The 19,437-nt window shown below is 43.2% G+C and overlaps 1 protein-coding gene and 1 non-coding gene across 2 annotated transcripts in view; one reads left to right on the forward strand and one right to left on the reverse strand.

Annotated features, from left to right (window-relative positions):
- The window catches only part of SNX30 (sorting nexin family member 30), a 112,038-nt gene that overhangs the window by 15,902 nt on the left and 76,699 nt on the right, over positions 1-19,437 (reverse strand). Inside the window, exon 7 of the mRNA XM_038770230.1 lies at positions 6,900-6,986. Coding sequence (XP_038626158.1) covers positions 6,900-6,986 — 87 coding nt within the window. The remainder of the gene's footprint in view (positions 1-6,899; positions 6,987-19,437) is intronic.
- On the forward strand, positions 11,576-11,713 carry LOC119949048. Its single transcript, XR_005457144.1, has one exon. It is a non-coding gene; the product is annotated as a small nucleolar RNA SNORA7 (small nucleolar RNA).

A 19,437-nucleotide genomic window follows, 5' to 3' on the forward strand; every position in this document is an offset into this window, starting at 1 on the left:
ACCCCTCCACCCCAGGCCTGTGCTCTTTCCACCAGGCCACGCTTATCCTTGACTCATCATCAATCGTATTTATTGAGCGCTTACTATGTGCAGAGCACTGACTCATCTCTCATTCAATCCACATATTCAATCTGTCACCAAATCCTGTCAGTTAAACCTTCACAACATTGCTAAAATCCACCCCTTCCTCGTTAATCCATGCATTTATCCTATCCCACTTTGACTACTGCATCAGCCTCCTTGCTGACCTCCCTGCCCTGTCTCTCCCCGCTGCCACTTTTTGAAAAAAAAAAAAAAAAAAAGTTTAGTCCATGTTTCCCCACTCCTGAAGAACCTGTTGCCTGTTCGCTTCCACAAAAACAGAAAATCCTTACCAATGGTTTTAAAGTACTCAGACAACTAGCTGCCTCTTATTTTACCTCGCTGATTTACTACAACCCAGCACGCTCACTTTATTCCTCTAGTGCCAACCTAATCACTGTACCTCCATCTCATCTATCTCACTGCTGACCCCTTGTCCACATCCTGCCCCTGGCCTGAAACTCCCTCTCCCTTCAGATCTGACAGACCATCACTCTCCCCTTCAAAGCTTTATTAAAAATCACATATGCTCCAAGTGGCCTTCCTTGACTAAGCCCTCATTTCCTCTACTCCCTTTCCCTTCTGCATCTCCCTATCAGATTTGCACCCTTTATTCACCCCTCCCTCAGCATTTATGTACATAGCTGTAATTTATTTATATTAATGCCCGTCTCCCCATCTAGACTGTACACTCATCGTGGTTAGGGAACATGTCTACCCACTCTGTTATACTGTACTATTCCATGTGCTTAGTATACAGTGCTTTGCATGGAGTAAGTACTCAATGAATACGATTGATTGATTGATTCTTACTAGGCCAGCTGCTCCTCTGATCCCTTTATAGCCAGACTCTGAAATTTTCCCTAGTCCCCAGTGACCCAAGACCATCTCTAACACCATTCCCTTCCTCAGCTCCCTAAACCTATTCCAAATCAGGATTATTAAGCTAATGCCTGCGGCGGTCAGGAGTTCCTTCGCTCCCTAGATCCCATTCTTTTTCCCTACTTTCCTAGTTGCCAGGAGCAGAAGTGACAGAGTGGACTTTGGGAGTGGAAAGCCAGAGGTGCTTTCTGAGTTAGTCACCCCATCAGCCAGGATCACAAAAGTTGACTGTGAGCCAACCAGGTGGAGTTCGCCAAACAGCGTGGCAATCCCACTGGTCAGGCAAGTAATTGTGCCAGCAAGACTTGCTCTCAAAGCCAAGCAATCTCCCTCCTTCACCCTCGACCCCTTGCACCATCTCTCACCTTTCTCTCTTGCTCCCCTTCCCCTCCCTATCTACAGAGAGGGGCTCTCCATCTGTCCCAGTGTTGTAGTATCATTCTCACTTCATCTCCTGTAGGCATGTGAAGGATTTTGTTTAGTATGCCCGAGCCCTGCCGGTCTAGTGGACAAAGCCCCAATCTGAAATTTCAGGATACCCGGTTCTAGTCCCAATTCTTGCTGTAGCAGATTAAGGTGGACAAAAATGGCACATGCACTTCGCTACATGCTGCACCCCTGCCTACTTATTCATTTTTTACATCTGACGTCCCAACAGGAACATGACTGATGAGAAGCACTAAACAAATCACTAGCTTTATAATCAATTCCTCCATGTAGATTCTCCATCCTGAAGTCTCAGGACTGAGGTTCCTCGATCATTTCTGATGGGAGACTCCATCACCCACTCCAGCTGATATGCCTCATGCCTTAAGAGTCTAGGCATAAAATGTCCAGATGGTAACAAGTTTTTGAGCCCTGCTGAAATATTTCCTCCAAAAAAACCCCTAACCCCTCATTTTCTCACCCTATTCACTCTCCCACACCTATGCACTTGGCCCTGAACCCCTTAAGCACTTTGATACCCACCCTAGCATCACAGCACTTATTCACTCATTCAATTTTATTTATTGAGTGCTTACTGTGTGCAAAGTACTGTATTAAGCACTCAGGAAAGTATAATATAACAATAAACAGACATTCCCTGCTCACAATAAGCTGTACATACCCTGCCACTAATAATAATAACAATTATTATGGTACTTATTAAGCATTTACTATGTGCCAAACACTGTTCTAAGGCCTGGGGTGCATACAAGTTAAGCAGGTTGGACACAATCCCTCTCCCAAATGGGGCTCACACTCAATCCCCATTTTACAGGTGAGGTAACTGAGGCTCAGAAAAGTTAAGTGACCTGCCCAAGGTCACTCAGCAGACATGTGGCACAGCCTGGACTAGAACTCAGGTCCTTCTGTGTTCTATCTACCAAGCCACACTGCTTCTCCTACCTTTATTTTAATGTTTGTCTCCTGCTAAATAATAAGCTCCTTGACGGCTGGGATCATGTTTACCAACTGTATTGTATTCTCCCAAGCACTGGCATGGGGCGCTGTACCCAGTAAGTGCTCAATAAACATCACTAATTGATAAGCACCATCTAAGAATAGATGGAGAAGCAGCATGGTGTAGTGGATAGAGCCCGGGCCTGGGAGTCAGATGGTCATGGGTTCTAATCCCGGCTTGGCCACTTGTCTGCTGCGTGACCTTGGGCAAGTAACTTCACTTCTCTGGGCCTCAGTTACCTCATCTGAAAAATGAAGATTGAGACTGTGAGCCCCACATGGGACAGGGACTGTGTCCGACCCGATTTGCTTGTATCAACCCCAGCGCTTAGTTCAGTGCCTGGCACATAGTTAAGCACTTAACAAATGCCATTATTATTATTATTATTATTATTATTAAGAATCCAATCAGGTTACGCTGCATAGCAAGTTCTACATTGCCCTCTGCTGGTCACATAGCCATACTTTCCCTTTATCAGAAGGAGGAAGCTTGGACTAGGCAACAGACAGGCAACTCCAGCTCAGGTCCCCCCAAATGACTGGTTTCCCCCCACCGATAAGGCCTTCTTCATCCTGGAGTTACTCAATTTTGGAACTTTCATATGTGCAGTGGAGCTCTCAGGTTTACCCAACAGTGCATCCAACAAACAGATCTGCCATGTGACCTTGGGCAAGTTACTTAATTTCTCTGTGCCTCAGATGCCTCACCTGTAAAATGGGGGGATTAAATCCTGCTCATAATAATAATAGCAATAATAATGGTATTTGTTAAGTGCTTACTATGTGCCAAGCACTGTTCTAAGCGCTTGACATACTATAAGCCCCAGGAACTGCATCTAACGTGATTATCTTGTACTGACCCTACCACTTAGTATGGTGCCAGCCACATAGTAAGCACTTAACGGGGACGATTATTATTATTTTTTTTAAGTCAAATTGTGCTCAGTCAAAGGAAAAAGAAAAATTTTCAGCCAGGTTTTGGCTGGTTCCTCACTTGTCAACTTGGGCTGGGTCCTGGGATTTCTGCCTGTGCAGGAGGCCGGCTCTTCTAGTGAAAAGATTTAGCTGCTATAGCAGTGCCAATGAATTCCACTTAGCATGCTTTTTTCTTCTACTCTACTCTCCCAAGTGCAGTACAGAACTTTGCACACAATAGGTGCTCAATAAATACCACTGAATAATGGCTCGATTCCATGAAGTAAATCTTTCAAGTTAATATTTTCCTCACCAGCTTCCTCTATTGGTTTAAATCTTAATTCATGTGAGTGTGGTTATTATTAAGCTGTGTGTGAGTGGGGGCGGGGGTGGGGGGTGGGGGAGAAGATGTTCCATTGAGTGAGCGCTATGTGCAGAGCACTGTACTTGTACTAAGCACTTGGGAGAGTACAATACAACAGAATTAGCCATCACATTCCCTTGTCCATCACTCATACACAATCAAGCTATTCTGGTTACTGAGTTAGGGCACCATCCACAGAGGTAAAAAGCATCTCATTAAAAATAGGTTCTCTGGAGGATTAGGAAATGGCTTAGAGGCACACCCCTACCAAATCTGAGTAATTTACAGATGGTGACATCTCTGTTTGGGCCAACTCGGGTCAGAGCAGTAAATCTTAGGGGGTGATACATATCACCTCTGTTGCTCTCCAGACTCCTCTGATGCTGCCTCAAAGACTAACTCCCAACATCTCTGTGCACAATTTCCTTTTTCAAATCCCTTTTCACCTCCAACCCCACCACACGAGAGGCCACCAGAACCCGAAGTGCATATTTCCAAGGTCACTCTAAGATTATTTTTGAGCCCGGGGAGTGCATGAAGTGGTGCGGATTTAGGGTCGGTAAGAACATTAAAATTTGTCACAGTTTCCAAGGTAAGGACAGCACTGAGTAAGCATTCTGCTGACACTGGGGCCATTACAAAAATTTCAATTTAAGAAACTTGTTTCATTCTGCAATTTCCTTACTGTCAGCCAACCTTAGAGAAATATTTTCACAGCAGCAATTGCCTTTGGGGACATCAAGGCATTGATTGTAAAGATGGTTCTGTGTGAAAGCATCCACAGAATTGGCCACCCAGCACACTATACTACCTCTTATTTTCCAACATGTCAAGTACATGAGACCCCTCGCATTTCAGAGGTAATAGAGTAAAAAGGTTAGATGAAACCTTTGAGTTAAGTGATTCTCTTATTCCAATCATGCCATAGGGACAGATAGCAACATGCTATTTAATCTCTTGGAAATGGAATGAGGTTGGACTCTGCAGGAGATGCTTGTTTACAGAATTATAGAAGAGGATCACATGGTACCTCCTGCAATCATGGGAAAATCCTAGGCAGTTCAGTTTAACTCTTCACTGTTAAGTTTGGCACTGGCCTAACCTCTCCTAACTCCACTGTCCCTGCATGGGCAGACTCTGAAACAGATATAGACACCCTTCCCCTCTCTCCCCAACCTCCAAAAAAACAAACAAAACTGTCTCCCCATACCTGGAAGAATGGCCAGAAATGCACATCAGGTGCTGCCACTGACAACCATGGCAGCCAAGACCTATCACTGAAGGTGACATACAACAGAATATGGTATTTAAAACAAACAAAAAATCAAGGCATACTGGAGAATTTAACTAAGTACTATGAATCACTCTTCCCAAGGTTAGGGCAGCAGATTGAGTACCCACACTATATAAATAATAATAATAATAATGATGCCCAAAGTCACACAGCTGACATGACGCAGAGCTGACCCTGCTTCCCTATTAGTTTGCAAGCTTCTTGTGGGCAGAGAACATGCCTTGTGCCTCTGTTATAATTTCCCCAAAGCACCTAGTACTGTGCATTACATCCAGCAGAAGCCCGGTACATGCCATCATTACTGTTACTAGAGAAATGGCCAGATGGCCGACGTGTCCTTGAGGGCTACTAATGAGTGTAGCATTTGCTAAAAGAGAAAACCTGGTTTCTTTTTGTGACATACTGTTTGTTTTAAAACAAACTTGTGTAGAGACCCCACACAGATATCTATAGTCCTACTGGAGCCAAAATTATGGAATTTGGTCCGAATCAGACAAGTGTGAAGTACATAGACAGACCGCTTGATTTTCTTCTGGTTGGGCCTAGACATCTGAAATTTGTAATTTCAGAGGATACACACAGATTTCTGTGCATGTGTGGCATTATGCAATAGTGGCAGCTCACACCTTTTGTTCTTGCAGGCAGCCTGATAAGGCTAGGAGGGGAAAATAAGGGAGAGGGCAAGCTCAGGACTGGAAGTCAATAAGTACTTAGTATGGCTGTTGTCTGGGTGCATGATACTGGTGGAAGAAATAGCTGGGTCAGGGAACTCTGCATAGATAAGAAGCAAACAACATATCATTTGCACTACTTAAGACTGCCCAGTGAAACCACCACATCATTTGTAGAAACCTCAGGGTCTCCCATTGATTAAGCTATAAGATCACAACTGGAAAAATACACTAAGTCATTAATATTGCCCCAAGAAAAATTTGAGAGTCTAAGAGAAGACCAGCACTGGAGACGGCATAGGAGGAAATTGAGACCCCTCCCTGATAGCCCCCAAAATGGCTAATGATGAAAGCATTCAATGCAACTCCACCACTCCCTTACAGCTCAAGAGGATACTCCAGAAGGGGACTACGACCTTCTTTTCTCCAAATCTAATCAGATATGCCTCACACTGCAATAGCAATTAAGAGCCCAATCTCACCACAATGCCTATAAATTGATTAAAAGAACATTTCACTGATTTCTGGTTCTAGGGACTCCTGGCCTGCCATTTGGTTATTCAAACTGATAGTTCTGAACACCTGGTCTATTTGGCCTCATTGGATATGTAAACTGATAGAGGGATAGGTCTGGGGGAGGAGGTTCAGATATTGGTTCTGTTGGAGTTTGACCCAATGGCAAGGACATTTGGCTTAGTTTGTACAAGTCCCATCAATACGTTCACGTGCCACAGGAGCTTGAGTTTCACAGAAAATTTTTCTTCTTACTACTCCTGAGCAGCTGACCTGCTTTCCTTTGGAAAGGAGGAAGTAGAAGCAGAAGTGGCAGGCAGCACTGTCAGAAATAATTTAGACATTAATCCCCTCTTTGTGCCCTTCAAGCATCCTGTATATATGTCCCTCTCTGCCCCCCGCAACCTCCCCCCCCCCAAAAAAACCCTATTCCAAGTGGCCACCAGGGACCCTTCAGTATTCAGGTGGAAAAGAAACATATAGCTTTATTTTAGACATTTGAAATAGTACTGGCAAAGCCCAGCTAGGATTAAATTCCCTTGACATAATTCAGCCAATTTTCATGGTTAAAAGTCTCCAGCTCTCCAACCCAGATCTAGAAAGACCTGTCCTTCATTATTCAAAGATGAAACCTCTGATAAGAAGAATTTAGCATGTAGCTGAAGAAGCAGAGATCAACCCTTTTGGAAAAACCAAACCTTTCACTCAGCCTCTTCCTAAAGTGGCTAATACACACCTTGGGGCGGTCTTCCTTTTTCAAAGCAACCACTTCCAGTTTGGCTTCGTATTCTGCTTGAACTTGGTCTCTTTTCTTCAATACATTCTACAGGAAAGAAGGAAGGGAATAAAAGAAAGAATGGAAGGTTATCAAGGGCCAGAACATTTTCCCCTCTATTTCTTCACAATCCCCAACACTCGACATGGCAAAGGAAATACACTTTGTCTTTCTTACCCATACTTTCATAAGACAAACTCAGAATCCAGATTATTCCCCTTCCCCCTTGGTGCAAGCATAATGCTCAATCATATTTATTATGCATTTAATATAGCTATTGGATAAACTGAAGTCACTTTTTTAAAAAAAAATGTATACTTCTGCCTCATCCTCCATGTTAAATTTTGCCTTCAAGGACCTAACAAACAAAAATCTACTTTATAACATCCCAGGTATTCTAGTGTCCTGCACCCCATGGTTGTTTAATATCGAAACCTTTTGGATGTCAGTATGACATAGTGGCTGAGGCCTGGGCCCATGAAGACTGGATTTTATGCTCACCTCTAATTTGTGCATTGCCTCAGTTGCTCTTAGAAGTATCCATTTTAAAGACTACTACCTTCTTTCAGCATTGTAGTGAGGATTAAGGTGGCTGTTCACAGAAAGCTTTGGAGTCTTTGCAATTGAAGGGTAAACCCAAGGTAAGAGACAAAAAAAAAACTAGCTACTTTGCATTTTCTGCTTTATTCCATGACGGAGTTTAATGCACCTAAACAATGCTTGCACTTTCCATTAGTAAGAATAACTTAACCAAGTCTCTTGCTCCTGGCTGTATTTGAAGACCCAATGTTGGATCTTCATACCTGATCCACCAGCTTACTCACTGTACCCTAACATCGTCTATCTTGCCACCGACCCCTTTCCCATGTCCTCCCCCTAGCCTCGAACTCCCTCCCCAAACAAGCTAGACCACCACTCTCCCCACTTCAAAGTCTTGTCATCTCTTCCATGAGGCTTCCCTTATTAAGCCTCTTTTCCCCAGCTCCCTCTTCCTTCTGTGTCATCCATGCATCTGGAACTGTGACCTCTGGGCATTTGATAATAATAATAATAATAATAATAATAATGGCATTTATTAAGCGCTTACTATGTGCAAAGCACTGTTCTAAGCACTGGGGAAGTTACAAGGTGATCAGGTGGTCCCACAAGGGGCTCACAGTCTTAATCCCCATTTTACAGATGAGGTAACTGAGGCTCAGAGAAAAGTGACTTGCCCAAAGTCACACAGCTGACAAGTGGCGGAGCCAGGATTTGAACCCCTGACCTCTGACTCCAAAGCCCCTGGGCTTTCCACTGAGCCACACTGCTTCCCCATTCACCCCACAGCACTTATGTATATATCAATAAACTATATATTCTCATTTAATGTCTGTCTCCCCCTCTAAACTGTAAGCTCATTGTGGGCAGGGATCGTGTCTGCCGAATCTGTTGGGTTGCACTCTCTCAAACGCTTAGTACAGTGCTCTGCACATAGTGTGCAATCAATATATACCATTGATGATTAGGGTCTTTGATTTTCTTCTTTAAGTTTGGAGTAGGCTGGGAAGGAAATATTCTGTCTCAACCCTAATTCATCCTTACTGGTAACAAGTGGTCTTTACCTTTTTTAATACCTTGCAAAAGGAGGAACATATAAAGAGAATGCTAGCTATCCAATCGCTCTGACTTTGAAAAAAACAAAACATGGTACTTGTTAAGTGCTTACTTTGGGCCAGGCACTGTACTAAGCACTGTGATCGATACAAGTTAATCAGGTTGGACACAGTTCCTGTCCCACACAGGGCTCACAGTCCTAATCCGCATTTTATGACACACGGAGAAGTGACTTGTCCGAGGTCATAAGCAGACAAGTAGCCAAACCGGAATTAGAACCCGGGTCCTCTGACTCTCTGCTTCTCAACCTGCTTTACCAACAGTCCTGTATGGCTTCTGCATGCTCCCTCATTCCCACCTGCTCTAGCCCACTAACATCACCAGGGGCAGAGGCAGAAGTGATAGTGCAGTGCCCAGAACTACTCCTCCTAGACAGTAAACAGTACCTCACCTGCTAAAACTCATCCTTGCCAAACATTCACATTATTTCCAAATAATAACATTGAAAGTCTTGCAGATAGCACTTAAAATATTCATATGATGTTGTTTAAAACATGGCCAGCATATAAGTAAATGTCCATAAAGCCTGGTCTTAGCAGTCAGCCCTAAAATATTATTTATCACTCGGTTCCTCACGCACTGCCAACTCCATGTCCCCCCCCAATTCCTGTACGCCAAAGAATATCCTTCTCTAGATCCTTTAACCCATAAAAATGGTGAAAAGAGCAACATCTTCCCACCTAAAAGTATTTCCTTTTCAAGTTGCCACTTACCTTGAGCTGGAAAAATATCCTTCTAGCATTTGAGAGGAACTAGAAATCATTTTTCCAGCCAAATGTTCTAACTGCAGTACTCAAAATCATTTTGGGTAAAGGAACCTTCTATTTCTAGTCATTTTAGAAATTACTTTCCAGCAGACCAATAACACTAGTTTTTTTAAAGGGTTAAAAAAATTTATCCAAAAGAAAATAAGCTTAGCCTAACTGGTTATCTGTCTCCCTGTGATGTTAAACACACTAATTGGATTTAAGACGGTTATACACCTATTTTCAAACACCTTGACAGCTCATATTTTTTATTCCAAACAGAATATTAGCAAACAGGTATTTGTCTATTTGTTGCCTTATGAAAGAACATTTTAAAGTGTTCAAACCATGATTGCTTAAAATGATTAAAGCTTATTGCCGTCAGTACCAAAGAACCACCATTAAAAAGCCATCTTATTAGGACAGGGCCCCGATCTCTCTCTGTCCTACATACACACTTCATTGTTTAAAAGCAAACATTACCTCCCATTACAACACCTTCACTTGAAGAGATTGAAAAAATGTTACAAGATTCTTCAAAAACACCTTACAACATAAGCAAAATGCATCGAGACTACAATTGCTTTTATTTTATTTTATTTTTTTTTTTTTTTACACATGACTAATGAGCAGCAAAAATTAAAGCGTTGCAAAAATTGCTTTCTGTACAGATAGGAGGGCCAAATCTCTCCTGCCTACTAAATACAGAGCTTGTGACTTGGCTCTATTTCAAAACAAAGTAGCATTGCATTTGCAAAGCCCAAGAACACTGGATGAACTGGGAGGGAGAAACTTGTTACCTTACAATTACCACTGCCATCTTGTGTCTAATGCTCCATACAAGTTGGCCCCTTAGGACTTAGCAATAGGCAAAGGGTTCAGGGCTCAACTGTCCAACCCTCTAGTTCACCTAATCTTAAAAACAAATGCTATAATTGGGAATCCACTAGACATTTCAGATTAATAGTAATACGGGGATGAGAGAATAGAAGAGGGCAAGAATGATTGAGAAAAAAAAAAATATATGAGAAGCATAGAGTTTAATTGGTGGGAATTTCCTCAGTGTAAACACACAAAAAGGCCATGGGAGAAGAGAAGAGTGGCTGAAAGAAAAAGGTATGTATGAAACAATTTAGCAAGCATCGACGAAATTCAGTGAATACTACACATAGAAAGAAAATACATTGTCTGACATTTCAGTCAGTTATGGTAATTGTACCTAAATCACATCACACTTAAATTGGCACCTTTTTTCACCTCCCCCCCTTAGATCCACAGCATTTTTGTACATATCTGTTATTTATCTATATATTAATGTCTGTTTCCTCCTCTAGATCATAAGTTCATTGTGGGCATATTATACTGTACTCTCCCAAGAGTTTAGAAAAGTGTTCCGCACACAGTAAGTGCTCAATAAATACAATTGATTGATCACACGATAGTTTAGCAGTAGTACTAATAGCAGTATTCATTTCGGAATCTTTTCGTACAATGTACTGTACTTGGTACTAAGGAATGGCAGGTGAAACATATGACAAATCCCCACACCCTCAAAGAGCTCAAACAGTTTGTACATGGTTGGGAACCTGACAATTTTGTGTCCAGCAACAGTCTAATTTTTAAAGACATTTTAGATTGTAAGAAGTAATCTAACTCAAAAAGCTAAATGCCTTAAGAGTTTGAATTGCTATTTTGGAGCAAGTTTAAAGTTTGCTCTTAATTCTGCCTCATATTCCTTGGGAATCTTCCTCACAATGGAAGACAGCCTACATTCTCACTACAAGGGAGGCAGTGGTATTCACACATCCACACAGAGCAGCTGGCATGGAAGTAGAGCTGAATGATAAAAATGCAGCCAGTTTCCAATTTAGCTGTTCTCTGCTTGCAGCCCAAATACCATTTCTAGTACCTATGACTAAACTCCTACTTTTCCTGGTCATGTCACCCCATGTGCGTGTATGATTGTGAATATATAAAGATAATCAGATAAAGAGATATAGATGAAGCAAATATTATTTATTTGGTTACCTTGATTCTCTTATTCTTTTACCCATTATATATTTGTCAATTTATGTCCTCCTATCTCCATTACAAGGCCAGTGGCCACATTTTTACTCAACCGTATGTTCTCAAGCACCTAATACAGTGCTCTGCACACAGTAGGCACTTCATAAATATTGCTGTTGATGAAGTGCAACAGAATTTGTTCCAAGATTTTCATATTTCTAGATCGATCTCGCCCTCTCAGGGTTGCACCTCAAGAGTTTCCAGTACTCTACCGGTCTCAACTACAGGAGGGAGAGTCAAGCAGAGGCCTACCCATTCCATTCCTAGCTTGTGCAGTGGCTAGTGAGTGGAAGGCAATCTGCTACAAGTCAAAACTGTAGCATTAACTGTGCTGGGCAGCAGCAGCATGGGACAGAGTCGAGGGCAGAGACTCATTTACTGCAGGGAAGGAGGCAGTGGTAAACCACTTCTGGATTTTTACCATGAAAACTCTATGGATCCACTACCAGAACAATTGCAGACAGAGGTGGGGCGTTCTGGGAGAGATGTGTCCATGACGTCGCTATGGGTCGGACACGACTCAACAGCATGAGACAACGACAAGATCTGTATCTGGTCTTGATGTTCCAAGATGATGTTACCGATGGTGAGGAATGATCCTGAAATGAGCACACTGACTGAAAAACAATCTCCTGCATGCTGAACACAGGTACAGATCGTAGAAAACCTTTTCTAGGCTTTTGCCCTAAATCAGTCAATGGCATTTATTGAGCGCTTACTATGTGCAGAGGACTGCATTAAGTGCTTGGGAAAGAACAATACAGAGTTAGACACATTCCCTGCCCACGGCGAGCTTGTGGCAGGGAGAGGGGGAGAGGATAATAATAACTGTGGTATTTGCTAAACCCTTCCTATATGCCAGGCACTGTACTAAGCACTGGGGTAGATACAAGCAAATAGGATTGGACACAGTCCCTGTCCCACGTGGGGCTCACAGTCTTAATCCCCATTTTCTAGATGAGATAACTGAGGCACAGGGAAGTGACTTGCCCAAGGCCACACAACAGACAAGTGGCAGAGTCAGGATTAGAACCCAGGACCTTCTGATTCCCAGGCCCATGCTCTATCCACTATGCCATCTGCTCAGGACCAAGAGAGACTACTGCCTCTTCAGTTTAAATATACTGTTAACATCAAGGATTTTAAAGCAACTCAAATGATAAAAGGTTGAAGCTGGGGAAAGAGCAGGGAAGAAAAGGAAAAGGAAAACAGATTCTGCAGGATGGTGCCTACCTGAAGAATGGCTGTGAACCCCAGACTGCAATCCTTGAAGCAATAATATGTCCAAACCTAATTAGAGAAATTTACTAATACCTTTGCTCAGAAGACCTAATGAACTCTAACACTGTCTTAGATAAGAGGACATAAATGCTAACACAAGTCCAAATCCTATCGAGTAATCGTGTGGCTTGCTTAAGTAATTTCCAATAGAAAGTGTTGCACATACACACAGATGACTTGAAAATGATACCATGGATTGTGAAGATCACTTATGGGTGAGAATGTGGTTGAAAAAGGCCAATATGGTGCCCTCGGTTTCAGCCACTACTGCACAGAAACTGTTCCATCATGCTTCTTGTTTGCAGAGCACGGCATTAACTTTTGCATCTTGTCTCATGATCCTCTAGGAATTTCCGCTCAGAGACAAGCCTTTCTTGATTGCAGTGTGCACGTTGGTCTATTGGGTGCATTGTCTCCCAGTTTTCAACAGCCATGCCATTTTACTGTGTCCTTAAAAATCATTTCCTCTGTCCCCTTTTCTAGCTCCCAATATAACAGTAGTTTGGGTACCCTACTGTCATCTGCCATCCTATCAGGTCCCACTCAGCAAAGCTGGGCTGAGGTAGCATAACCTCAATGCTAGTAAACTAAGTTTGTTCCAAGATTTTCTGATTTGTGAGTTTGACCTGTGAGACTGATAAAGCTGCCATCTGGGAGGAGGGGAAAAAATATCCAGTTCTCATAGCCATAGAGAAGGTTGGACAGCACTACAGCTCTGTAGCCCTTAAATTTGGTCTGAAGCCTGCCCCTACTATGTCTGACCCTCTGCCAAAGATGATCTTGGCACTCTAGCTTTGTTTTGTTTTATGGCATTTGTTAAGTACTTACCATGTGTCAAGCACTGTTCTAAATACACGCTTATCAGGTTGCACACAGTCCCTGTTCCACATGGAGGAACGGTAGGAGGAAGTAGGATCTAATCCCCATTTTACAGTTGAGGAAACAGGCACAGAGAAGTTAAGTGACTTGCCTAAGGTCACATAGCAAGCAACTGGCAAAGCCAGATTTAGAAACCCAGGTATTCTATTTAGACTCCCAGGTCTGTGCTCTTTCCGCTAAGCCATGCCGCTTCTCGATTCAATCTTCTACTTTGTCTATTGTTGCACTGTCAGATACTGTGCTGCCTAGGTAAAAGCAGTCTATAATGCATGCATTTCCATGTTGCCAGTGAAGATCTTTGGTTGCTTGAGGACTGATAATTTGCTTTGGTTTCCTTCAGACTTGGCAAAGTACTTTACAGTGGATTTGCAAGCCTTCTTGGGTGTGTGCCCCTATGGTGCAGTGATCCGCATATAGAAAGAAGTTCTTGAATAACTCTCTCTAGACTTTTGTAATGATGGTTGAAGTCTGCTGAGTTGGAATAGTCTACCAGAGGAGAAGGAACATATTCTAAAGCCTGGCCCTCCAGCAGAGCTGTGGGGACTTGGTTGAATATTACAAAGCCCTGCTTTATCCCTCTCTTGGCTATGGCAAATGGGTCTTACAGAGCACCCCCCTTCTTACATGCCTGCCCAGGCATGCCATTAGGGGGCTTTCACAGAATCCTGATTAACTTAATAATAGTAATTGCATATTTGCTAAGCATTTACTATGTGCCAGGCATTGTCCTAAGCCCTGGGGTGGATACAAGCAAATCAGGTTGGATACGATCACTGTCCCACGTGGGGCTCTCAGTCTCAATCCCCATTTTAAAGATGTGGTAACTGAGGCACAGAGAAGTAAAGTGACTTGCCCAAGATCACACAGCAGGCAGGTGGCAGTCAGGATTAGAACCCATGATTTTCTGACTCCCAGGCCTGAGCTTTATCCACTACACCATGCTGCTTCTCTGGGCAGTCAAATTTACAAAATGTATTTCCAGAATCCGGATCTACTTATTATGCCAAATGCTCTCATACAGTCTATGCAAACAGGATAGACGACGGAGGCCCACACTTCACCTATATCAGATATGCTTCAAAAGGTCGTGTCGGCCGTGTCAGGCTAGGATATGAAACCACACTGAGGTTCTGGGATTGTGCGGTCAGTGATTTTTTTTTTCCAATTGGCTGGTCTAGAAAGACTCTGGCTAGGATCATTGCCAGCAATGTAGACTAATGAGATGCTACAATAATTATCACAGTCTGAGCTTTAATTCTTCTTCTTGAAGAGGTGATTATGGTGGCATCACCTCAGTATTCCACATCTTGAGGAAAAGCTCGTGTGAGTGTTTCATAGCTGATGGCTGGAAATTTCCTCAAGAGTTGGGGCAGAATCCCATGTCTCCACACATTGGCAGGTGTTCTGTGTTTTGCAGGGCTTCATCTTCAATAGTGAATTCACGAGACCACTGAAGTGTTGGTACCATCTCCTCATGATCTGGACTGGGTCAAGGAACCATCTTTCCTAAAGCAGTTCTGCATATACACTATGACAGCACCTCTGAAGAGTGATGAATAGACTTCCCTGGTTGGGTAGTAGCCTTGGATCTCTTCAGGTCTGGCACCCCATTACTTGTCGCTCATGCCTCTACACTCGATTGCACACCACAATCCCCTCTCATCAGGATAACGAAGTACTGCACGGTGTTTGTTGATGCTATATTTGTCTGTGGCAAGTAATCTTTTTAAATCATTCATTTTCATTGAATCGGTCTTGGCAGTCTTGACTATGCCCAAGTAGGGACCTACACCCATAGCCCTCCAACCCCCACCGACAACATAGTCCATTAAAAAACAAACAAAAAACCAATTACTTACCTGGTCTGACCCGTGGTTTTGCCCACGAGTCAGTCAAACTTGGATATTACAGATCTCTCCTGACATTTAGTTGCTCTCCACCCATTCTTTATGCTGGTCCATGGGCAACTTTCCTGCCACCCTCCCCCCTCAGGGCCAAGCCAGGAGGGGAGAGGGGAAAGAAAAAGGGGAAGGGGTGGGGAGGCCTCAGGATGGGCAGTTGCCCAGTCCCAGCCATGACTTACCCCCAGCATCCTGTCGGTGGCCACGGCTGCTCATGGATTCATTCAACGCAGCGCCAGCGGACTTTACCCTCACCCGACCCGTATCCGCATCCTAGTACTATTTATCCAACTCGACCTGAAACTTTAGTGAGGGTACCCACGGTTTGGACAAACTGCAGGCGTGCCAGTCTCTATGCCCAGTGTCTTGATGGCTGCCCAGGACAAAATTTCGCAGAGAAACGCCCATTTGTTGTTTAAACCGGCGATTGTGCTTGGGATTCCGTTTTCCAACAGGACTGCTGAACCGTTGCTGTGGAGCTCCTTGTGAGAGTCTTCGCTCTCCAAGAGCCTAACTGTTAGGAATAACGCTGGAATAAAATTGATAGATTGCAATTAAGGAAGATAGCTCAAAAGGTGAAGCCAAAGGGTGGCAGATAGAAGTATTTATATCAATTACTGGTGGAGAGTCATACATTTCAAAGAAACTATCTAAGGCTGTTCAGTCAAGAAGCCAGGCACACACTGGGGACTAGACCACTAAACCACTGACCAGAAAGAAGTACATTCCTTTGATAATCAGACAAGACCCGGGAGCAAAAGGCAGCACAGAAAAACAAGGGTATGGGAGACATATAGATCTAATGTTAGGGATCAAGCTGAAGGTAGCATTGATGTTCAAACCTATAAATGGACTAATTCTTTCAATAATCAAGTTCTCTTTTCCCACTCCACCAGGAGAATTTTCCAGGAGTATTTTTTGGCAGGGGTTTTTCCAGAGAGTTCCTTATCTCCTCAACCATCAAACCAGGGAATAGGTGCCTCAGCCAAAGTTCCCAGTTAGGGAGGATTTCAAACTAAAAAATCCTGTTACTAAGGTGGGAGAGTAGTGACCGTTTTTCTGGCAAAGTTAAATCCCCATCAGCTAGGGGAGCAGACACCTTCTGAGACGCATCAATTAGGATTGGAAAGGAGAGTCCTAATGATCTCAGATTCCTCGGTAGTCCAGGACACTGCTCCTACGGAACCAGGAAGGCTCTGGAGAATGGTGAGGTCCTCTGAGGCAGAGTGGGTGCTTCCCCCGACAATTCTAGGGCACGTGGGATTAGTTGCTGTTTTACCTCAAAATTCAGGCTGTAGGAGGGACAGGGTGGCCTACCTCTTTAATGTCCTTACACAGGGATCTGGATTTCAGTCCTAAAGGCTAAAGTCTGGATTTTGGGAAGAGACAACCCCTAGCAATCTGGAGACAAGCAGGAATCAAATCATAGAGGAGCTAATGGGTGCGTGCTCGCCACTGGCACTTGAGGCAGACAAGGCCCAAAGTGCATACGGACATTGTTGGGTTGGGATTTGGGAGGTAGCCTTACTTTGTTTTGTGCAAGGGTGCGGATATTGTGGGTACATCTTTTTCCTTCAGCCTCCATGTGCTTCTACTGGCTTAAAGCAGGAAAAGAAACTTCTGTGGAAACAACGTTCCTTTCACCTCCTCCACAGAAACCACACACGGCTTGAGTCATCCGTACCATCCTTAAGGTCCTTCTGCCACACAATAACAATGTAAATGAGACGCCACTGTTTAGATTGTGGGCGCATACCGGATGTTTTCCTCTTTTTTTTTTTGGCAAGCAGAGGATGGTGTTGGTGATCAGGAGGTGGTGTCTGACGCATTCCCAGAGGAAAAGTAGACCACTGCTGCTTAGTTTGCCAATCCCATATGGTCTGAAGACTTTCATCCAGGTTCGGACTTCGCTACCAACTTGAGCACTGAAGTCTCCCATTAAAGTCAGCTTGGCAGATGTTGATGCTCCGGCAGTGAGTTGCTCTAAAGCCTTGTATTGGCATTGTCTTCATCGCTTTTTATCATTGGAGGGGCATATGTGCTCATCATGGTGGCAAAACACTTTGGTACCAGTGCAGACATTCTGCCAGGCAATTACTTTTCCCTCCAGGCAGATTTGGAGAGCCCAGAACTAGTGATTTTCTGATTTTGAAATTAATTCCTCACTCGTGATCTGCAATGGGGAGACCTCACCAAACAAAGGTGCATCCCATTCCTCTGTAAGCGGTCTTTCAGTGAGTAGCAGCTTAAGCCAAAATTAGTATAGTTTCTTGATTCCATCATTCTAATTTCCTGGTCATGAGTAGATCTTTTGATTTCATGTGGGTCTGCCTTTGGTATTTTGGTACTGCCTACACAACAGGGTTTTCCCTGCTCTGGAGATTTACGAGTTTTCTTAGTACAGTAATGCTGAAAGAATTCACCAGCTGAATTCTAATGGGAGATGAAAACTCGCACAGGTAACCATATTTGCGGATCCAAAAAATGAGTAAGTGAAATTTAAAAAAAGAATAGTAGGCTAAGATACTAATGTATTTAAACACACCCATTTCTTTCACAATAATAATAGTACTTGTTAAGTGCTTCCTTTGTGCCAGGCACTGTTCTAAGTGCTGGAGTGGATATAAGCAAATTGGGATGGACACAGTCCCTATCTCACATGGGGCTCACAGTCTCAATCCCCATTTTACAGATGAGGGAACTGAGGCACAGAGAAGTGAAGTGACTTACCCAAGGTCACACAGCAGACAAGTGGCAGAGCCGGTATTAGAACCCATGACGTTCATTCATTCATTCAATCATATTTATTGAGCGCTTACTGTGTGCAGAGCACTGTACTAAGCGCTTGGGAAAGTAGAATACAGCAATAGAGAGAGAGAAAGAGCAGCCACAGGGCAGGGGAATGACTCTCCCCCAAATAGGGACAAACAGAAGGCGGGGTCACCTAAGGGCAGAGGTTACAACAGAACTGTGTCTTAGCAACTTGGTTCTCTTTGTACCCACCCAAAGGGTCTCAGGAAATACGAGTGACTGACTGAATTCGGCTCCCTAACTCCCAAGCCCGTGCTCTATTCACTATGCCATGCATAAGGCATATTTATAGGTTGGAATAAGTCGCCATTAGGGAATGTTCTTCTGACAACACAATTGCAATGTCTATCCCGGTAGGCATGTGATATCAGAAGAAACAGTTGTGTTCATATGTGTAGCACCAGCCAAGGAAAACCACAGCTTAGGTTTTCCTTAATACAGGGTCCATTACGAACATAACTTTAAAATTTACCTCAAATGTAGTTGTTTGGGGATTATTTAGAACTATTTTCACAAATAAAATGCATTCTTTTCCTAGACAAGCACAACTGAGGAGAGCCAACGTATCTTAGGCACCAATCGATTCAAAGGCAAGCCAAAAAAAATAAATACAAACACAAAGAGAAGGAAAGGAAAACAGCTAAATCTGCAAATCTCTCATACACCCACAAGGGGAAAAAAAAAAGTCAAACATATATCTGAATAGTCAACAACTTAATTTCTGGGCCTGTGGTCAAGTCTGAACCATTTCCTTAGCATTCCTTAATATAAGCTCCCACTAGATTGAAAGGTCCTTGAGGGCAGAGAATTAGGTCTACAAGGTCTGTTGTGTTTTCTGAAATGCTTAGGATAGTGCCCTGCACCCCCTAAGTGCTTAATAACACTGACTTATCAAACAGTATCTCACACACATTACAATAGACTGAACCTACCAAGCACCCTTTGCTCAAGTGTTCCCAATCACTAAATCAGCTGGACAAATAAGGATAAAGAATCCTCATCTTCATGGTAAACTGAGGGGAGGTGAGATATATGGTGATGAAATACTGTTACTGCAACACCACACAATTAGTGAATCACTGAACCAAGACCAAGGCTCACTCTAATCAACAAGAAGTCAATAACCAACAAAACATATTTTTACTCCACTTGGCAGGCTTT

Source organism: Tachyglossus aculeatus, chromosome X3 (assembly GCF_015852505.1).
Source record: "Tachyglossus aculeatus isolate mTacAcu1 chromosome X3, mTacAcu1.pri, whole genome shotgun sequence".
Lineage (NCBI taxonomy): Eukaryota > Metazoa > Chordata > Mammalia > Monotremata > Tachyglossidae > Tachyglossus > Tachyglossus aculeatus.